Source organism: Bombus vancouverensis, chromosome 10 (genome assembly GCF_051014615.1).
Source record: "Bombus vancouverensis nearcticus chromosome 10, iyBomVanc1_principal, whole genome shotgun sequence".
Lineage (NCBI taxonomy): Eukaryota > Metazoa > Arthropoda > Insecta > Hymenoptera > Apidae > Bombus > Bombus vancouverensis.
The window spans coordinates 2,349,356-2,371,527 of record NC_134920.1 but is presented as its reverse complement, the minus strand read 5'-3'; the positions used below and the strand labels follow the sequence as shown (position 1 = coordinate 2,371,527).

Below are 22,172 nucleotides of genomic sequence, written 5' to 3'. Positions count from 1 at the left end.
TGACAGGTTAGTGCTTTACCTGGCATTTGTTGTGTTTTTGAACCCTTTGCTATTACGTCGATCGATCGTAACCACTGTTTAACGCATTACCGCTGTACTGCTATGTATTCGATATTTAGAAAAATAAAATATAAAGGCTATTCTCATATTTGAAAAGACATTTGGACAGTTACATAGTGTAGCAAATATAATTGTATTATTCGTGGGTATGTTATGCATATTCATAGATCGCAATGATAGTACACAGTCGATTAATATTCAATCTGTACAGACCTACGGTGTGTAGTCGCTGCGTAATCAATCTCTATTGATGATTATATAGATAACGTTTAAGCGTACAATATCTTTAATTATTATCATTTTGTATCTGGCTAACTTATTCCGCTGTGTACACGGTCACGTGTAAAGATAAATCCTATTAACAAATTATAGAAACATGTTTATATCTTGTTTACATGAATTTCCGAAGTTCGATTTTGTCAATTTGCATCAGCATTTCAAGCGGCGCCGATTGCGTAAAAATTGCAAACTATAGGAAAAAGGAAGAAAAAAAGGACAAGCTGACCTTCATCTGTATTTTCAAAGCGCGTGGTTTCTGCTTTCCAGTAAAAAATTTTGCCGAAAAAGTAGCAATAGCGCGCACCGCTCGCAATGTTTCCCATGAAAATTGAAAAACAGTCAACACTGAAGGTTGTAAAGTAGAAGTTCGCAGGATGAGTAATTAAGCGAATCGAGTTTCGAATTTTCATGGTTTAGAATTTGTCTGTTCAAACAGCTTTCGATGATGTAGGGCGAAGGATTTTCGCGATCGAGTTTGACGTAGGAATCTCCAGAGGGTTCGGGCATATTTCATCTTTCACGGTATATAGACGATGCACGCGAGGAGAAAGTCTAAAAGGCAAAAGAAGGAGAAAAGTTACGAGAGTTAAAGGAATATCCTCATAGGCCCTGTAACATGTTCTCCGACCACTTTCCGCTAGGGTAATCATATATGTAGCCTGCGAGGTATACAGGCCACGGGATGGACATATCGAGACTAACGGGCGATTTGTTCGGCCTTTCCCAAATATTACCTCATTTCTTGCACTTGCTCATTTTCTATACGTAATGCAGGTAAAAATATACAATGCAAGTAAGAGAATATATCCATTTGTTCTTTATTCTTTTATGTAGGGGAACCTATTACTTGCTTTTACTTTATTGTTTTTTATTTGTTTCAACGCGGCAACGATAAAGCATTCCGATCGCATTTCATATTGACTGTACCTATATGAAATAATTACATTACGATGTAAAAACGTAAAATATATTTCAAATAACGTTAAATAAACAACGCAGTAACAGCAATTAGAAGCTCTTCAATATGTTTTCAGATTTTTATACCAATATTTCAATTCATTTAAAAAAATACAGCGATGTAAAAAACACGATTAATTTTTTCTCTCCGCTACCTTAAAAAGCTGCTGCTAACAAATCATTATTCGCGTTAAAAATGCCTGGTCGATAAAGTATTGATGGTATGGAAATTCTCTGAAAGAGGATAATTTATTCCTCTTCTTCTAATCGTTTAAATAGTTGGCTGAAGATTAAACGAAGTTACGAGCCACTGTAAGATGCTCTTCCTAATTTATGCGGGTGGTATAGTTTACGAAAACAACGTGGAAAACTGGATCAGAGAAACGCAAGAAAAAATAGAAGACTGGAAAGTGATGTCGATATACCTGAACGAAGACATCGAGACGCAAGACTGTTATGGCTATTATTTCTCAAGCAATCTCTTGCGAATGCTCGGTTCTATTTACTTCCTGCAACTTTATTTCATTCGGATAAATATTCGGGCGAAGACCGCCGTGCACGCATCTGCGCTGCTTCCTCGCATTTTTTTAAAGCAGTCGTTATTTTTATTTTATCATAAAAATTATTAAACATATTCATCGAGCTTCGATAACAAAGAATTTCATATTACACAGGTGGAAACGATGCGAAAAAAATTCATATTGTACGCGTTGCACAATTGAAATACGTAAAATATATTAAACATATTTATTAAATCGACAAATTATAGAATGATATAAGGGGATTATAACATGATTAATAACGAGAAAGACAAAGCTGGCCGTTCAGCTTGTTGACACAAAGTAATCCAACGATTCGCACAAATAAATCTCCGAAGTACGACATTCACGGTATGATCGACAGTGGTTTTCGCTCGATATACTTTATCGGTGAAAACAAAAGGTATTTGAATTTTTCGTCCTACTCTGTGCGCAACGAGAAACCGGCTCGACTTTGCGCTCGATCGTGTTATTTGGATTAATTCGTGGGTTTTGTTGGATGTATGCTTTGCAACTGAGTTTCTGTATGAATGTTTTTTTGCTTCGATTGTTCAAAACGTAAAACAGTCGCGAGCTGCCACGAAGAGTATTATGATACCACGTACCAGAGGCATGGTCTATCGCAATGCAACATTGTGTACAGTTAACCACAAGTATCATTGATCCAACGGAAGCTGTATAGGTTGCTTCAAAGCGATCGCTGGAAGTCGGCGCTACGAGAGAATTTAGGTTACAGACCTAGCGGTTCGTTCCCCTTCCTATGTTCGTTCCATTGACTATCCGCGACTTGGCGACCAACCAATTCCTGCGTTTTCGTGACATACTACTAGCCTACATTTTGTCGGGTCGATGCGGTGCATCGAACTTCACCGTCGCTAGAACGTCCCGGCGCGTCGCGATAGTCCACCGATTCCTTTTGTTTAAATATTTCAATGAACCCGCCAGGGAGACAGAGTACGACCGCTACTTTCTCGCGTTATCATCCTGTTCTTTGAAATTCCCTTCCCAAACCTCTTTTCACTAGATATCTTCCTAGATTCATCGCGCTCCACTCGCTGACTGTTCGGAGAAGTTTATTAGGCGAACTTCTTTCTTGGTATCTCTGCGATATAATATTCGACTTCACGAACGAAGAAAGGAGAAAGGACATTATGCAGGAGGACGAAGTTTGAGACAACGGTAAAAAATTACTTCGATTCGAAATTCGATTTCTCTTAAACCGGGCTGCGATCGATATCGTCTTCCATCTTTTTTTTTTTTTGTTCTTGAATTCTCTTTGTTATTTTTCTGTGCCTGGGTAATGCGGGCATTCTCACGTGCAAATGAGAAGACGTTGACGTGCGATGTGACGCGACGCGACGCACAAGTGCGGCATTTGAATGAGGACTCGGGATAAAAATCAAAATTCGTTGGCCGCGTTCGCACGTTCGCAGGCCATGTTCTCACGTTCCACGTGACGCGACATACGCTTGCCGTAGCTTGTCGCAGCTTGTCGCGCAAAGCGAATAGAACAGAAGCGATTCCAATCGTGAGTGCCAATGGCCCGGGATTTCTTGTTTTTTTATAGCCGATCAAACTTGGTCCTGCACGAAACGGTTCGGCGAGGCAAAAATCAGGAACAGGTATCCTCTGTCTGGTTGAAAAACGATCCTCCTCGAGGTTCGTTGAATTTTAAGATTGTCGGGTATGTACGCGAACGTGGAGGAGGCAAGGCTTCGGGGAAAACTTTGTCGATTGCCACGGCGCGAAGGGTTATTGCATTGTAAAATTGTCTTCAGAACTCCTTTATTGACCGAAAGTTGGAGGCATTCCATTATTGCAGCTTGTATGCATGATTTTTCTTTGCGCCTCTTCCCCGTGTTCTGATAAAATTGGAAGCCTTGAGAAATCCTATCATGTTTGATTTTCTAGAAAAAGTAATTGTATTTCTTCGGAACACGAGTGTGGTTTTCAAATTGAACTGAAGAAATTAATCCGTAAAATTAGTCTGTAATTGATGCAATGATCATTGTAATTGCCATGTTAGACAATATGATAGTTTCCAAGATCTTATATAAATATTCAGAACTCTACAGATAATGACAAAAATCTATTTGATTGAAATAATTTATTCGAAAGTTAATTAATTAAGTTATATATATAACAATATATACAACTTAAGTATATATATGCTTAAATTGTAGAGCCGTTAATTAACGAGATAATGATGATATGCAGAATGTCTCATAGTGGATTTATCATGTTAATACAAAGAATCGTGCTGATATATCTTATAATGTTTTTTTGAAATTTGATTGCTTTCTCTGCAGTTCCAGCGTACCATAATGTCGTCTACAATTAAGATTAAACAATATACTTGAGTAAATTTATTTACGTTCGACTATAGCGAAACGATAATAATTTCCGTCGTTAGCCTGTGCGTGCTTTTGTGTTGTATCTCGCCCCAAGACTCCTGTCGAGGTAAATTAAACTACTGTGCCATGTCTAGCGAATGAAATAAATGGTCCTATCGTTCCGTTTCTGGCACAGCAACCGAAAGTATGCTTTTTCATCGATTTCGAATGGTCGGGCTGTAATCGAAGCGAACAGGTTCGCAAACTTCATTTATGAAATGATGAAATTTATCTCACTGACTTTAGAAATTAATCTAAAGTTAAATCGGGAAATTTTTGAATATTTTACGAATTCGAAAGTTTAGAAATAATTACTTCGTACGGTATTACCAAATGTAGCGCTGTAATTGGTATCAGGTAAGAGGATTCAGAGCAGAGAGTTGACAGGATAATTGACTCGGTTTAGTTGTAGACAGCTTTAAAGCGATTAGGAGTTCTGAAACGAACATAGAGACGACCTGCATATAGGAGAACGATTGAGTTAGTGTTCGAATAGCTATTACATGCTCAATACATTATATAGTATGAAAATTTCTCTATAATTGGCATAAGCGTGGAAATATAGAATGAAGCAATTTCGCCTCGTTTCGGATAAAATCTAGCGGGGGAACTTACAAATTTAAAGATATTGTTTTAAAATGAGCAATTCTGATAATACTTTTAATATATATGGACAGGTTAAATGTGAATGTATGACCCGCCGGTTTCGAAACCACCAATCGTATAGAACTTGAAGAAAGCCAGTGATGTACAATGCTTGCTTTAAAGCGTACAATTTCCGGGGCTCTGTCGGGAGAAGCGTTTATATCCGCGTGACGATAAACTATCTTGTTTGTTCCCGAGAAAGCTTTAAAGTGGCATCATCCTATTTTCTACAATAAAACGAAAAAATGCAGTTATTTAATTGCGTTAGTTCTTCTCGTAGTTTTCTGGCTCGTTACGATCGATTTTGCATTTAAATTGTACTACATATATATTAAGTGAGTGGACTGTATTAAGGAAATTTCTAAAAGTTGTCTTAAACATGATCCTTATATTAATTCGTTCGTTAAATTCTTAAAGAATATTATTAATATCCAGCTACATATATTCGCTAAAGCTTATTACAATTTAAACGATTATAACGAAGTTTATCTGCTTACCGAGCTCGATCTAGTGTACAACTTTGGCGAATATAATCGAATAGAATCGAGAGTTATCAAATCGGCAAACTGACACTTTATTTCCGGTTCAACGTATTCAACATTGAACATTCAGCTTCTATTATCCTGAATATTCCACTTTAGTTTCGAGCGATAATCGCCCCGTTTACGATGTACCTTTTTTGCTTCTTTTACATCCACTAAACTGTAACGATCGTTACGACTACAAGAAATAAAAAGGGAAATAAAGGGAAAGGAAAAGAGAGTAAGAAAACTGAGGAAAAAATATTCGCACAATAGTAAACCAAAGCAAAAAGTGAATATTTATGAATATTTCATGAAGCGGACAGATAACTGTAGAGGTGCTGTTAAAAGCTTGATACATTTTCTCGATATGGACATGATATTAATTACAATAATTCCTATAATATTTTATTCTGCAGAATATTCTTTCCGGAAATCGGCTTATCGTAAATCTGAATCGGGCTAAATGCTATAACTTAACAGCGTTGGCGCATGTCAGAGGGCAAAGTCGGCTCCGTGACCATTATTCCACCCTGGATGGATCAAAGAATTATTGGTTCACGCAACTCTCGAAACGCAATTGGGTTGCACGGTAATCAATTTAAAATGATAACTGGTCACATACGCCCGGAGGAACAGCGGATGTGTGCGCGATACGTGAAACATTTATTATGAAATAACAGTTACGTTTAAGTAATTAATTCGCCGCGTTGATGTTCGGTTCGTCATCGCGGAAATATAACATAACGTAATTTTATACGTTCTGCTTTGTATCATTAATACGCTATGATAAATAATTTTTTTTTATTGTAATTGTCTTTTCTTATGTTTCTTTTATTGCGGAATATAGTTCTTGTGTTATTCGCAATGTTTGTAAAAGCGAAATAGCTTGCGAAATCGGTGACAGTTTTTGGTACTAATGATATTTATTATCAGAGCTTCTTTGTAATACACGCTCGTATCATTTAATAGTAAAAAAAAGTCGCATCGTAAATTTGTATCGATGCCCTGATGTTTATAAGGATATCAAGAACAGTCATCGTGCAATGACCCGGGCGAGATAAGGCAGTGTCCAATTTTCAGCAATGCCACCATGGGACCGTGTCACCTTTAACATTGTTGGCGTAGCCAGCACGGCTGAAATATCGTCTTGTAAAATATGAAACTGGCCGAGTTCCATCGTCGACGTTACGGCGGCGTGTGTCCGCCCCAAAGAGAAATAGCTACATCGTTTCTCGGTTAAAGGAAGAATGGCAAGCAAAAGAACAACAGGCATCGCGACCTTTTCTTCTATTATCCAACGTTCGTCCGTCGTTTCTGGATGCACTAGAAAATTCCTTGAGATGCGCTTTCATCGGTTCCAATGAAATATCTGTTGAACTGAGAGACAATCTTCGAGAAAGCGTATTCCGTGTACAGTCTTTAGTTACGAAGTAATAATTTCAGTTTCATAACACATTAATAAAACAATCTATATTACGTTTATTTAAAAAAGTAATTGTCTACATTTAAAGCGAGTATTCGAATTTTGATATTTACAGTATTCGTATTTGCGCCCTTGTAAAATATTTATACGTTCATATAATAACTCAATTGGAGATTATAAATTGTTCCGTATTTTGCTCACGAGAGAGATTAGTCTTATTAACACTAGATATACTTCAAGCTTTACTCTTCCCCGTCAGTTGATCCTGAATTGCTTGCAAGGACATTCCTTTCGTCTCAGGTACACAGATCAAGGTAAATGGTATAGCCGTAGCCTCTAACAGGCCATAAAATAGAAACAAATATCGTTCGTTCAGAAAATTAAGCAGCGGCATGTAAGTGACGGTTGAGATGAAAGAGACAACGGCGGCTGTGCTGCTGATAATAAATGCTGCGATGCACTTTAGATGAGGAGGAAAGAGTTCGCCAAGCATCGTTGGTGGTAGGAGAGTAACACCCGAGAAAACTGTTATGTAGAAAGCTATCATTCCGGTAATCGCTAGTCCTTCCACTGTTTTTGAATCAAAACCAAAATCTAACAATTGAAACTCGACCGTTAACAGACTTAAAGATAACGTGATTCCAGTGCACGATATGACCATAAGAATTCTCCTCCCAAGTCTGTCCATTAAAAGCATTGATAAACAACATCCAATGATACCACATGCCATCACTATTATCACCACTTGCGCTGGGTCCATCACGCTAACTTTTGCGGACACGAAGATCGACTCCATGTAAAACGAAATGTTATTGATTCCGCTCAATTGAGCGTACGCGGTAAGAATCGTAACAATAATAATCGACTTACGGAAATGAACAATTTTTAACTCCCTGAGAGAGTCTGTTAACGTTTGCTTACTGACATTTTCAACAAACTTTCGTAAGTCCATGAATTCCGATTCTACGTCATAGTCTCTATGGTACCATTGAATCGATGATTTTGCTTTCTCGTCCAAGCTTTTCTTAATTAAATGATGAGGGGATTCTGGCAGCCAGATGAAAAGAATCATTAGCAAAAGGCAAAAAACTAAGGCTATCATGGCTGATACAGCCATCGACAAATACGCTCCCATAACACTCATTATAAAGTTTCCTGTCGCTACGCCGCTCGTGCCTAGTGCCATCAACGCTCCTCGGATGCTAGGATCCGCTATTTCCCCTAGATATATAGAATAGCAGCTGTAAGTTATCCCTAGGCTGATGCCACTGCAAAATCTCGAGACGTATAACCACTCCACGCTGTTAGCCAAGATGATGAACAGCCAACCAAGCGAGATGGGCACAGTGCTAATCGTAATTGTTGTCTTGCTGCCGACGTAGTTGACGCATATAGCGCCTCCGATAGCACCGAAAAATCTTCCCAGATTGAATAACGACACCACCCACGATATTTCCGATAGTGTCACCGGAAATGTAGATTCTGCAGAAGTTAAGTAGTTGATGTACGGAGACGACCATCCTCCCACTAATCCCAGTTCCGTTATCAACAACCAGACTGTAAGAAAAATTCAAAATTATGATTCTCCTTTTATCTGGATGTTTCGCGGCCACTGCAACATTGTTAATATTACTGCGCAATATGCATTTCGAAAAGTTAATTGGTGATTGGTTAATACCTCCGCAACCAGCGATCCATTGCGGCCAGAACACTTTTTTCTTTAATTTCTCACTTCTTGCCTCGGTCATGATGAGTCCTCCGAAGGTAAGGAGCAGCTGACAGATGTATTACTTACATCAAAATTATATAGCTTTGAAAATAGTGAAACAGATTACATAAATGCAGATAACATCACGCATGCGTGCATTATTCCTATATATCCTATCATATGTTCAGGAATGAGATTTCCACGTTTCCATTTTTTAGTTTTTCACGAAAAACAAAAGACGTGGGGGGTAGAATGGGGGGTCTTGCTCGAATGAAAGCAATCACTTCTACGGTAATAACACGTTTTACTAACGAATATCATAAATTATACTTTGTAGTTGTTTGCCCTGTCTCCATACTGTTGTAGAAATTGCTCTGTTTAAACAGGAAGATTGTAATATCAGCATATGTTAAAATAAAGAGTCTGATAATTGGAAACTGACGTAATTTACAATTCTATGAGACGACAGAGATCGTTTCAAGACTGCTTTTTTATTTAATCTCGCGTGATATATACTTAGTAATATTAATAACAACAGTAATATTATTAATACAAATATTTCATTGCAGAAAATACAAATATTCTTCTGGCTCTTCTTTATATACGAATCTCTGCTACTTGTAAAGTGGGAATGTATGGTTCCTGTTGCGTATAATGAAAGTGTAATCATTTTTATCAGTAATATCATTTGTCTGACACACATATAATTCCATAGCTTAATTAACTAACGAGCTGAGCTATGTTTGATTTGAGCTAATATTTTATTTTTACATGAATTGCGAGATTAGCAAGAGCTTTTCTTTCATCCATATAGTTGCAAGATAAATACATAGTTGAACAAACGCACTGTTTGATATTTATTTTAAATTCTTTTTGTTCAAATAATATGTTTACAGACTAAAACGATCGAAATAAAATACACCCTGGAGTTTTAAGTATAGTTTACAGGTCTTCAGTTTTGATTTTGAATTTAACGATCCTTTATGATGCAAATGAAAGTAATAATATCAGTTGTCTAATATATCTTTTTTGTGCATATATTGTAGGAATTTAATGTTTAATTGCAAAATTCCTTAATAATTCTTCACGTCATTGCCTGATTAAGTTCTCTGGTGGTTATTTGCGAAATACTGTTGTTTAGTGGCTTTTTGTGATAAGATAAGATACGTGTAATTACGTACAATTCGCTGAGTAATGGAGAAATTGAAATCTCCGTATATATGACTGATTATTTTATATAATAATCAACACTATATATTTCTTTCATTTTCGGTATATGTGATAAAGGTATATGATAAGAGTAATTAAAATATTCGTTCGTGGAAGTATCATTTATTTTTATTGAGATCACCTTTACTTCACACTTTATTCCAATACAGTCTGTTATCGTACCGTTCTTGTTATTTCCGAACTGCTTCCTCCTTTTTTACTCTCGCTAGCTAGCATGTCCTGTATTTCCTGTCAACATTATATCGATATCGATTATTTAATACCACGTCAACGGGAAACTGAACAATGACTGATTCGTCCACTGTTTGTACAACAGGAACAGACTACTACATCATTCTGTCATTACCCACACTCTCGCGAGCCAACTTGACATCTTTTCTATTAGAATCGAATTAGCAAATTTTTGATGAATATCTACTGAATCATCTCATACGCCGCTTCAAATATATAATCTATCTTCGAGCCTGGATAAATAATAAATTAATAAAATCGAGTATACTGTACAATATTTAAAACAGTGCTTCTTCAAAGACATAAAATTCCCCTTTACAAATATCACATCGTCGACAGAATATTTGCAATAATCTGATAAGATCGTGAACGTTGTGAATCAGTTAAAAATTACCTGCAAGGTCTTCCCCTTGGTCTCGGGCATTTCGGTGATCGAATATACCAAGCAGACGGTCATGGCTATCGCGTACATCCAGAATACGTATTTTTCGGACATGAGATCGATGAGCGGTTGGTAGGTTCTACTACAGATGAACGCGAATAACGCGGACGTGATACTGGCAGTGAATCCGGCGATGCTCTTTAAATCGTCTGGGAAAAGCTCGCTGAGTATGGTGCTCGGAACCGGTATCAGACCGATGGACATCATCATGAAGAGTATCATCGCTAGGATCGGCAGCCATTCCAGACTTTTTGGTTCAAAATTCTGCTCCAGTAGCAGAAAGTGTAATCCCAGAAGCACCATCGCGATGATTACGCAGCCGCATGACACCGCAATGAGAACCTTTCTCCCGCACCGATCGATCAGATACACGCTGATCCAGCCGATCACTATACCTGGAATGCGAATATCGTATCCTGTATCGATTCGAAAATCCTCGAAATAAAATAGAAGAAGGAGAAATAAACCGGGGGGCAAAAAGAAAGTTTCGTCCTTTTCTTTCGACGTCTTAAGTTATGGCAACAGTGGATGCGTGCTCTGGCGAGCTGTCGCTCTGACGAATGAAACATTTAAAGACCGAAATGAATTTACATATACATGTAAAACGTAGCAGAAGAAGCTAAAAAGTACATTTTTATTAAATTTTTGATCTAAATGTCGTTTTACGACTAAAAAAGAAGCATTTTAATATAATATAGAGCGGTATGGATAATGTATAATAGTTGGCAACGTAATGAATTTTAAAGCTACTTGTACAAGATGGAAAATGTAACGTATCATACCCATCAGAATACACATCCAGGGTAAACATAGCTTTAAAATGAGAACTGGACTATTTCGAAAATTCACGGATTATATCGGAATAAAAAGAAACGCTATTCTATCTTGAAACATATATGCATAGAAATTATCCTCTTTGTGTAAAATGTACCAATTCCAGTGGAGATGATCACGACGGTCGCCGGCTCCAGCGACGTCACTTTCGCGCTTCTTATGATTATTTCCATATAGTATGTCACGGTGTTTAACCCACTGAGTTGCATGAAAATGAACAACAGTATAATCATATAGAACGCGCGCCTATTCTTCCTTTCCATAATCTGATTGATTTTGTCGCGGAAGTTGGTTGATTTGGAAGATTGCACGAAGTCCTCGATTATTTCCAACTCGACGTTCACGTTTGATTTTCGGTGATACCATTGGATCGTTTTCTTCGCCTCAATCGCATTATTCTGCCGCACATAATAGTGAGGCGATTGTGGTAGCAACGGGAAGACCGTCATGAAGCAGATGGTCAAAACTAGACTTACAAGTCCAAAACACATCATCGACACATGACTGCCCATTATGTTGCCGATCAACGTTCCAAATGGCATCCCATTTACTATTGTGCTGACCAGTGCACCACGAATGTTGGCTGATGCTATTTCGCCTATGTAAAAGGCGAAGCAGCTATAATACATGCCGAAAGAGATACCTAAAAAAATATCTTCTAATAATTGTATGTACTTGAAGTGACAAGATACATGTGCGATCTATCACAAACGTCGAATAAAAATTACCTGCGCTAACTCTGAATACGTAAAGCCAAAATGCCGAGTTAGCAAATATTATGCAAATCCAACTTATTATAATAGGAATTCCAGACATTAACAGAGATCTTTTGCTGCCGTAATACTCCATGGTGACGGAACCGCCGATAGCACCGAATAAACGTCCAAATGGTAACAAAGAAACGATCCATGATCCTTCTTCATCCGTTATAGGTATTTCCGAGTCTTCCAGGGTCAAGCGTGCGAGGAAAGGGGACGTCCAACCGATCGTTAGTCCAATACTGATAGCCATTAGAGCCACTATGATGAAATCCCTAATTGATGTTGTATGAATTCACGCGAAACGTGCGACGATCACATAATATTTTTGTAACATCGATATCTGTGTCTAACTAAAATAACACAAGGATAATGCAACGTACACAGAAATGTAGAACTGTTGACTAACCTGTCAGACAGGTGGCCCATTGTGGCCACACACGGAGAAAAGCCTCTATTGCCTTCAGTTTCATGGATGCGTTGAGCGAGATAAAGCGCAAGAATACTTCTGACGGCTCTCCGCCGCACCGGTTCGTCACTACCGCGGATTCGTTCTTCTAATTGATTTATATTTTCCTGTTTTCTCAGTTCGCATTCTCTTTCGGATCGTCGCCTCTCATAAATATTTGGCGCTCGGTATCTTAGCAGTGAGACATGATTCGTCATGAAGCTTTCGCTATCAGCGATACGGAAACTGCGTGCATTCGCGTGTAATATTTCAATCGAATTTTTGGACTGCCTCGAATATCGTATACCGCAACCTACTGATTGCACAACGTTGTACTATGTGCAATGTGAATAGAATCTGGCTCTCTAACAATTTCGAGCATCGTTATGGAAGTAATTATGAACGGATGGTTGTTGTTTATCGAGAGAAACACTGCTAAGTTTTCAATGATTCAGCTTCGATTCATGTACGTGTACTTTCAGCCTTTTCCCACGACAAAAAGTTAAAACAGAAAACTTTAACCACTGAGAACCGCTCTAATTAACAACGAATTATGTTTTCATATGTGTTATTGCACTGCTAATATCGATTTTGGCATGAAAATGAGGTTCTTCATGACTTTAATAGAAATGAAGATTGGATCGAAATACGGTTCAACGTGCTATTACACGAAACGAAATATTTATGGTCACGCGTTAATCAATTTTCCAAATTGCACGATGACTGGCGAGAAGCATAATTAAAATACACACTGGAATTTGCTTGAGTTTAATGAACGAAATAAACGAATAGAAATAAATATTTTCAACTTTTATTAAATTGACGTTTTCATTTTTGCGCCAACTTGCAAGCTTGGAGCATGTTCCTGCGAAAAGAACGGTTTTTATACAACGTATTTCTCATGCTGATATTGTTAGTTTCATCCATTGTGCTCTTGATTTTTGTGATAAATTTCAATGTTTCGTTTTGCATCATTTCTGAATTTTCAGTTGTACGTAAAGGAAGAATTACTCGAAGAATGCATGTAATTTTCTAAGTTATAATTTTAAGATTCAATAGGATCGGTCGAAGTCAATGTGTATATCGATGAAATTTAAATATCTGTTCATTCTTGGAAATGGTTGTAATAGTATTGCGCCCGAGAATGTGAAATATTCGTGAAAAAGGTGCATATTGGAATGACATCACGCAGACATGTCGTATGCACGTATTTTGGCAATTATGAAATTAAGAAATACTTGCAAGGAAAACTTATTTTCCAGTCCTTGAGTGATAATGATTTTCAAACTTCTAGAATTCTAAGGAAAAAATCTAACAATGGTAGTTTTAGATGATGCGAAGTTCCTAGAATAATGTAAATTAGCACTTGATTCAAATGCTAATTGTCTACAAATCATTTAGTGTTTTCAAAGACAATAAAGAAAAATAGATAAAAGAATAGATAGATAAGCAGTATGATAGATAAAGATCAAATTACATTGTAAACTGGAGAAGTTGTCAGCGTGACGAGGCCAACTTGGTTCTGGATTTCCTTTGGAAGTTGAACGACGTTTCGAACGTTCGAAATCTTATGTCTCTTCATGCAGATTAGGGTTAACTACAAACTGCGATTCGACAAGGGTTTTCAGGGTCTGTCAGTTATTTGGTATCCCTAAGGGCAGTCCAGCGCAATCTAGCAACTTCAATATTTGATACATGTGGTCGGTTGTATGCCTGGCTCTTCGAACTAGTTTCACCGCGTGACTTGATGATGTGCAAATTGGATTACTTGCCCTCGGGAATCGCATAATTGAATTTGATCAGTTTTGCTTATTATCGAATGTACTTGCGATCTTATCGATAAAGTGCAGGATCAAAGTGAAAAAAAGCTTCAAGCTTGAAATTTGCCTTGTCATAGTGTTCGTAGTGAACTAAAATGAAAAGATATTAAAATTTGTGTATTTTCTCGTCCAATTTTCGAATGGATTTTTATAAGACAATTGTACTGCCGATTTATGAAAGAAAGTTATAACCCGTTTGTCGATTGCGAAGTTAGTTCGAGCGATCGTATGGTTCCCAACGGTTCGCCAAAGATCCAAGGATCTATATGCGCTTTTATTGCAGAGAGAAAAGCTATTCCATCGTCGTACACGGATTACTACTTCCTTTATTTACTTTACGCAGGAAGCTCCGTATAATTTCGCAAGGTTATTCTTAGAGCGGTGTCGCTGTATTCGTCTCTGCGAAATGCACTTTTCGTCTTTTACGATGTTTTCTGAACTTTCCTCAAAGCATCGGATAAACAAGCCTCTACAACACATTTTCACGAGATATGTACATGTTCCGAGAGTTGCTCGATTTAGAAGTCTCCGGGCAATTTATGACTCAACGAGTTATTAGAAGTTAGTAACATTTGAATGACCATGATTACTTTTAACTTAAATTATTGAAATTTGTTCCCCGGTACGACAAGTTCGCAAAATATTTATAATGCCAAAACCTCACGTAGCAGAGGTATCTTGGAAATCCAGCTCACGTCTCTAGTTCCGTCAGGGAGAGAAGGCCCTGATATACTTACGAGGGGTGTGAGTACGAGTGGCTATATTATAGTTTACTTTTAAGGAGACGACGAAATACGTCAGAAAACGTGGATATAGGCGTAGGAAGACTAAAGCTCGTAATGCTAGTCGCATGTAGATAATACATTATATATATAACATATATGTACATATATATATATATATATATATATATATATATATATATATATATATATATATATATATATACCTACATGCATGTATGTTATTCTCTCGCCATATTTTTCTTACTTTCTCCTTTGCGTTGTCCTCTTCCTGTACTTTCTTTTTACCCTTTTCTTCTTGCCCTTTCATCTCGAACCTTCTCTTTGCCCTGGTCGTTTTTCTTTCTTTCCTTTTCCTTCTTCGACTTCCTTCTGGTCGTTCGCGTTTTATCCGACAACCAAGGGAGACAAAGATGAACTGGCGTACCAGCGAATGGAGTTCCTGGTGTATAATGTAACGTTTCGAAAGCTATCACTCCTCAAGGTAAAAGGAAGGGGCTGAACCATAGTTGAAAAGGGTTGAAAGTAAAACCTAGCCGTGGAATAGGTAATGGCTAGGAAGGGAGCCAACGGCAAGGAGATATTCTTCTACACCGTGTATCGTTTCATTTCGGTCGAATTTTTATGATTCCGACAGTGTCAAACCGTCTGTGAAATTATCCTATGATTAAGTGTAAAAATCGCTGCTTTTTATTCTCGCAATCGATAATGGAAGAAATGGATAAAATTTCTAATCGCTTAATTTGGGAAACGTCATGTTCACGATAGTTTCATTTAATACGCTCGATAATTATTTTTTCTTCTCTTTATTGCCTCAAACGCGTTGTCATGCCGCGAAAGACGGATTAAATAAAATCTCTCGAAAATTAATTTTCTAATTTACATACAGATTGATTAGGGACCCACTCTTGCAAGATTTCTTGCGATGGATTTATTTTATTTTTTGCGCGTCACTATTCGATTAAGAGGATATTTTATTTAGAAGATTTCGTTACGTAGTTTATGACATTTCCATTTTTCCTGAACTTAATTTATATGAAAATCATTATTTAAATTTTGCTATTCTAGTTCGTTCAAGAGAATTTTATTCGTTTATTGTTATTTTCATTTATGCGAGCTTCTTTCGTGTGCTACGTTCCGATAAATAACTGTATATTTATTTATATGCTGTCGGAACACTTTAGTTTCTATCAAGCATACATATGTTAGTGTTTATAACTTATGGAGAGCAGCGACGATTGTGTATATTTTCATTTAAAATTTTCATAATTCTTAATTTAAAAATAAAGACAAAATACTGATCACATTTTCGCATTTGCTTTTCACTAATTACTTAGTTAGCTTCGCCCGGAAGCGCAATTATGCGTACTTTATGTAACGAAAGAATTAGGCAAATTGATTTATCTCGTAAACTAAATCCGATGCACTATTGAAACGAAGCTTATAGTTTGTGTAATTAACGTTCTTTGTAATTAAATTCGTAATTGTATTACGGCACACTCATCATTACCGTCAAAGTCATAAGCGGATTCGCTTGAAGTAGTCGAGTTAAGACTGAGTTTCGGTGTTGAATAATAGAATTCAAAGAGCTGTCCTTATTATTTTCCTACAATTAACGGATGGATCATTTTGTTGGAAATTAAAAGCATAACGAGAAATCGCTTCGAGACATTACTTACTTCGTGTATTATTATGTCACGAACTTCGTAAATATATCTCAACACGATTGAGCTAAATTGAAAATGATTTTCAACTTGTTTTTACTCATAAAACATTATTTAGGTGACCTTTCCGAAATACGATAACGGGATGTCAGACACAATAGTAGACTTTTTCTTTCTCTTTTGCCATTTTATATATAGTTCGGCTGCAGATATTTTCCACTTTATGCTCGGTTAGAGATGCAAGAGATTCTTTTCCCTTTTCACCGACAGTTTTGCTTCTTTATTTCTTTTAGTCAGGATTTGGTGAAACGTTCAGGATGCCTAGCTTTTTTCTGTTGATCGATAATAAGAAGCAAAGCGGGGTAAAATTCATAACGTATTAGGGATCTGACGTTTCGAAGAGACGCGCAATCGATTTGCTCCACTCGAGAATCGAGATTCGCATCGAAATTTGAGCGTCGAGTGATCGTTGAAATCGGTTCATTTTTACGTTCTCTGTCCTTATTGTTCTCCTTTCTTTGTATTCTATCTTTTTTCAACAGAAAGATTGCTTAGTAATAATTACGTAAAACTGGAACGCAATTTCGCTGAGTTTATTCACTTTATCATAAACAAAGGCATCAAGTACGTACACGGACGAGGCAATGTGAAATAAACACGGAGTTTCAATTTTTACAAAATACTGGGCATTGTAATATTTCATTGGTATTTGATAAATACAACGATAACAACGAAAATACAAATTGTTGTAAATATTTCCGATTGATCCGTGCCACGAAACAGTACGACGAATGGTCGTTAGTCTATTCAATAGAAGTTCAAATAGAAATGACTTACACCGCAATATTGTATAACATGTTTATTATATTTGCTGAAGAACGAGCCCATATATGCGCTAAGATTAGCGTTGTTTGCATTGCGAATGTCGCCTATGTTCGGTGTGTATTTTTTGCCAACTGTAGACTGAATTTAACACGTAAAACGATCAGATGGTATTCTCTGTTAGCATTGTATCTCTGAATTGTTTCGCGACTCCTGAAATCAACCCCGCAATGGCTAGGAGATTAAGGAAGCTTAATCAGACTTAGGCAAATACCATTGTCGAGGAATTCTAGTTTATGATATTTAGTTATATACCAAATTTCCCAAATGCTAAAATCTTTGTGGGCTTCTCGCGCTTAATTTGTAGCATAACTCTTCCTTAAACGAAATATGTCGGTACATATTTATTTTTCGCGTCTCGACATATTTGCCGGAAGACTTTAACACGAACTGAAGCTGGTTGGTCCATTGCATCATTGATAATCGCGTGATCTTATCAAGCTAGTACATATTTCTTTCCAAGGTCGATCGTCATCATGATAGCTGTAATGATAAGTAATAAGGCGTAAAAAGCTATTAGGTACCCGAAGGATATTCTCCATCTCGTGCCAGCTCTTTTTCTTCTTTACTCTCGTTAAGAAGACTTTCGACGTGAAAGCGGGATTCTTCAGGCCAGTCAACGGAAGACGTAAAGCTGAAGCGAGGAGATGTCGGCTTCGCGGATGGCTTTCTTCCATCGTCTTTTCGTTTCATGGGGTTTTATCTCGTTTTCTTCATCCCGTATTATTTGTTCGCGCCGCTTTTCCATCTGAGAGAGAAAGATAAACCGAGAAAAGAAGCGGAAGAAAGGGAGATGGCAAAAGAGGGGGTGCCGAACGAGGGAGATGAAGGAAAGAAAACACAGACAGCGGTCGTGTTTCTCTTCTCCGTGATGCTCTATCCTATTACACGCGTGCGCTCGATCAATGATCGCATCAAACCGTCGAGAATGGTTAAGGCGAATGCGAGCATTAGATATAAAGCGTTTTCCAATTTTAGCAAGTGTTCCGCTCGAATTTTTTCCCGCGCAGACCAAGTTGCCCTAGTTCGTCGTATTTTCATACAGTCATACGAAACGTTTGTCGTCTCTGTAATTGCTTTTCACAATGACTTCCCCGCCGTTAGTAACGAAGTTACCGTCGTTGTTGCGAAAACTTTTGTTTTGTTTCATAGCGCGGAGCTTCGAAACATAAAAGACTCTATTCTCCTTCTCAACGACGAAAGAGAACGACGATTTTTCAGTTACGGCACCGTAAAATTTACCTATTCGTATTTGAATCGGCGAGTCCGTAAAAATGCTATCTATTATGTCGTAGAAATCCGAAGTAACAACCGTAGTCAAAGGAAAAAAGGAAGGAGCAGAAAAGAACGAGATTCGAGTGTTTTACACGAGTGAATTTCATTGTCGCTTAATGTCTGATCGAGTATCGTATAATACTACTTACCGTTAATCTCTGATCTATCTTAATCCGGGACATTTAAGTCTTGTTGCTAACTTTTGTATCCAAAAATAATAAAACAACACAAAGATATTTATCGAAATAATGACACTTTGCGAACCTCCTAAAAAAGCTAAAAATGTTTTTAAACATCTACACCGTCTATATCTATATCTATAAAGTAGCTCACAGTACAACAGTTGAACCTACCCTATTTCTCGCATCCCCGATATTTGTTTGCCGCGTGTATCATCCAACAACGCTGCATCTGCTAATTATTTCAAGCGCCATATTTAAGGTATAGCTGTCAAGTCGTAATTTCTTTCCTCGTGGGCCGAGACTCTACGTTGTTAATGGGAGAAATGGAAAGGTGCACGAACACTTGGCACGGTCGGCGGCCGTGTGTACGTACGAACGGAGGAGGAAAGGATTTCGCGAAGGTACGGGCAAAGGTAGAGGTCGTGGATGAAGTTGGCGGGACCGAGGAGGAGGACAGGGAAGGAGGTGGGTTTGGGGGGCGGTCCGGGACGAGTCAAGGGGTTGGAAAAGGGGCGACTCCGGCAGTCAGCGGGTTAAAGCCGCTCCGAGCGGGCGTTCCATGTGCGTTGCCTCCGCTTCCATGAAATTCCGACGGAATGTCGTGCAAAGAATGCTGTCGACGACGCCGTTGACTCACGTGTTAATCGCCTCGGATAGTTTACGTGATTACATCTTGCTTTTCGGCGTTACAAGTGATGTTTTGCTTCGATGATCCTCGAATCGATGTATCGGCGTGTTCACTTTAAGCTGTTCTACAAACTAAAAAACGAACTAACTTCCCGACTAACGTCCTGTCTGTGAAATGTGTTATTTAACGAACGTACAGTGATCGCGATGTGTGTTTCTTTGAATGGATAACGAATCCAGGCTCGATTTATTTAGAAGATCGAGAACAGTTTTCGAAACATCAAAGTATACTGCGACAGGAGAAACGTCTCGATCTTGCGATAGCGTTAATATTTTTCGCATATTTACTACGACACTTTGAGTTACGTCATTTTATCGGAGATTTTTGTTCTTCTTCAATGATTTTTTCGTAGAGACAAATTGGTTTCGCTTTGAAGTTATTTGAAGTTGTCGGTGGTGTATGCACATTACGGTGAATATTGAAATATACGGGAAAACGGTTTTCATCCGTGACGAGACTTATTTCAATGGTATTGTTCGTTGAAAATAAATTCCGAATTTAACAACTTTTGGGATACTTTGATGGAGTATACTCGGAAATTGCGATGGTCCCTTTATTGACTCGATGTTTGAACTTTTCTAAACGTAGTCGGCACATGTATCGGCGTAAAAGTTCTTTGACACGACTAATGGCCTTTGCCTCCCGTAGAAAAAATTACCGGTCTATATATCATAAACAGTACGATGAATCACCGTACCATTACGTTCGATAACACGTATACTATACTCATATGCTTATCAAAATTTGCTTTCCGAGGAAATGTAAATTGTTTGCATCACTGTCTGTAAGGTTTGAGTTCGATTTATTACGAAAAGGAACAAACACATCGCATCGTCTCGGTAAAAAATAACGAGCTGAGCAATTGATGGTTTTTTTCTCGGCGTTTCGTTCCCCTGAAATCAAAATCCTCTTACTCGTATAAAAGATTAAGCTGTTAGTAAATATTTACCTTGCGTGGAGTTTTCGGTGGTGGAAATCGTATTCATAGAGATCGAACTAAATTTATGGCATAAATTTTGTACATATATCAAGAGAGATTTATGTATTGGTCGGTTGTCAGCATTCGCCTAAACAACCGAATTTTTCGAATGATTCTCCCGTCCAAGAATTCGGCGTGCTCTAAGGCAAAATAACGCGGTTTAGGTAAAATTCGAAATGATGTAATCGACGGTATTATGGAATTCGGATGTCATTGTCTTGCGTGATTGACGGCACGAGTATGTAATGGTTAATTGAGGATTTGCGCATCAGGATAGCGTGCGATGCTTCACTGAATAAGTTTGTCTTAACGGAAGCTAATATTTACGAAACAGAACTTTAGAGAAATTCGATGTTCCGAAGCAGTACCGACGACGATTAAACTCGAAGGGTCGATCGAACCTGGCTTTTAAACAGTACGTAATTACGATCAGTCTTTCACGAAGCGAAAAACTTTTTTAATTTCGTCGATTGGTTTTTACGATGCGCAGAATCGAATAAAAATGACTCGCTAATTAACTCCGTTGAGAAACTTTTCGTGTCACCGTTTCGACGAAAACAAAATAAAGGAAATAAGTGAAACAAGAAAAAAGTATAATATCGCCGAAAAATTGCATTATTATGCGAGATATGTAACAAATTGAGTGAAACGTGATCGCATGACATTCACAAGCGATACTTCTTGATTAATTGCAAACTAATACGCGTTCGAGAATCGTAGAGTTTCGATATTACTTAATGGGAATGGGAATTAAATCCAGACGTCCTTGTATCGTGAAATTCCGGCTGACGCGTGTAATTTCGTCGCTGCAACGTATCGTTTCAGTGTCGCCGAATCGACCAACAATAGAAAAAGTAACAAAAAAAGAAAAAAAAGTAGGATATGGAGAAACCGAAATCGCTATAGACGGTACAATTAACTCGTTGACAGGTGTTCATCTCGCAAATCAATCGTGTGTCTGGTTCAGATGGATCAGTCACGTGCGCGTGGTTGGCATCATAAATGCACTTGACTGCAACCATTTTCTGTGCGGTTGCATAACAAGCCTCTCGGGAAAATTGCGTTAATTGCAGCCCAAATTTTCCAGCTTCCATTTTCACGCTGATAAAGTCATTGTTCGTAGCGTCAAAGATCCTCATCGTAGCGTCCTCATCGGAGATTGTAATCTCTTAAGCCATACGAGAAGAGCGACTACAGAAACGATTAAACAACCGACTAGATGTAAATATACTTCCAGAGAATAAACCATTCGTGTTTGTTATTCATCGGGATATCTGTACATCAGGAGATTATTTATGAACTTTATCGGGTAACATCGCGGTATAACGAAACGATGTTTTATACAGGCTTACTAGATTCGGGGTAAGATAATAATTTTAACGAAATTATCGATTGGTGTTTGAAAAAGTTGGGCGAATAAGCGATCTGGCGTTATACTACCGGCGTTTGGAAAATAAACGGGGCACTG

General features: G+C 37.9%; 3 protein-coding genes across 11 annotated transcripts in view; 1 reads left to right on the top strand and 2 right to left on the bottom strand.

Moving 5' to 3' along the window:
- The window catches only part of dlg1 (MAGUK family member discs large 1), a 530,145-nt gene that overhangs the window by 36,177 nt on the left and 471,796 nt on the right, over positions 1–22,172 (top strand). The window lies entirely within an intron of this gene.
- Positions 6,857–8,624, bottom strand: LOC117159227 (facilitated trehalose transporter Tret1-like). The gene is made up of 2 exons (XM_033338885.2): positions 8,499–8,624; positions 6,857–8,377 (listed from the first exon to the last, which is right to left on the bottom strand). The coding sequence occupies exons 1-2, from the start codon at positions 8,566–8,568 to the stop codon at positions 7,056–7,058; spliced, it is 1,392 nt and encodes a 463-aa protein (XP_033194776.1). The 5' UTR covers positions 8,569–8,624; the 3' UTR covers positions 6,857–7,055.
- LOC117159225 (facilitated trehalose transporter Tret1-like) lies at positions 9,845–12,627 on the bottom strand. Of its 4 annotated transcripts, none has more exons than XM_033338882.2 (5): positions 12,433–12,627; positions 11,994–12,284; positions 11,363–11,908; positions 10,384–10,826; positions 9,845–9,986 (listed from the first exon to the last, which is right to left on the bottom strand). In XM_033338882.2, the coding sequence occupies exons 1-5, from the start codon at positions 12,494–12,496 to the stop codon at positions 9,912–9,914; spliced, it is 1,419 nt and encodes a 472-aa protein (XP_033194773.1). In that variant the 5' UTR covers positions 12,497–12,627; the 3' UTR covers positions 9,845–9,911. The 4 variants fall into 4 exon arrangements, with proteins under 4 accessions (XP_033194773.1, XP_033194772.1, XP_033194775.1 ...); XM_033338881.2 differs by having other exon boundaries at positions 11,994–12,298; positions 12,433–12,587; XM_033338884.2 differs by having other exon boundaries at positions 11,994–12,376; positions 12,433–12,585.

Coding starts and splice junctions, on each gene's coding strand:
- LOC117159225 (XM_033338882.2), bottom strand. CDS start 12,496: ATGAAACTGAAGGCAATAGAGGCTTTTCTCCGTGTGTGGCCACAATGG. Junction 12,285..12,432: donor ATGGGCCACCTGTCTGACAG/GTTAGTCAACAG, acceptor ATTTCATCATAG/TGGCTCTAATGGCTATCAGT. Junction 10,827..11,362: donor GATCATCTCCACTGGAATTG/GTACATTTTACA, acceptor TTCGCATTCCAG/GTATAGTGATCGGCTGGATC.
- LOC117159227 (XM_033338885.2), bottom strand. CDS start 8,568: ATGACCGAGGCAAGAAGTGAGAAATTAAAGAAAAAAGTGTTCTGGCCG. Junction 8,378..8,498: donor ATGGATCGCTGGTTGCGGAG/GTATTAACCAAT, acceptor TTTTTCTTACAG/TCTGGTTGTTGATAACGGAA.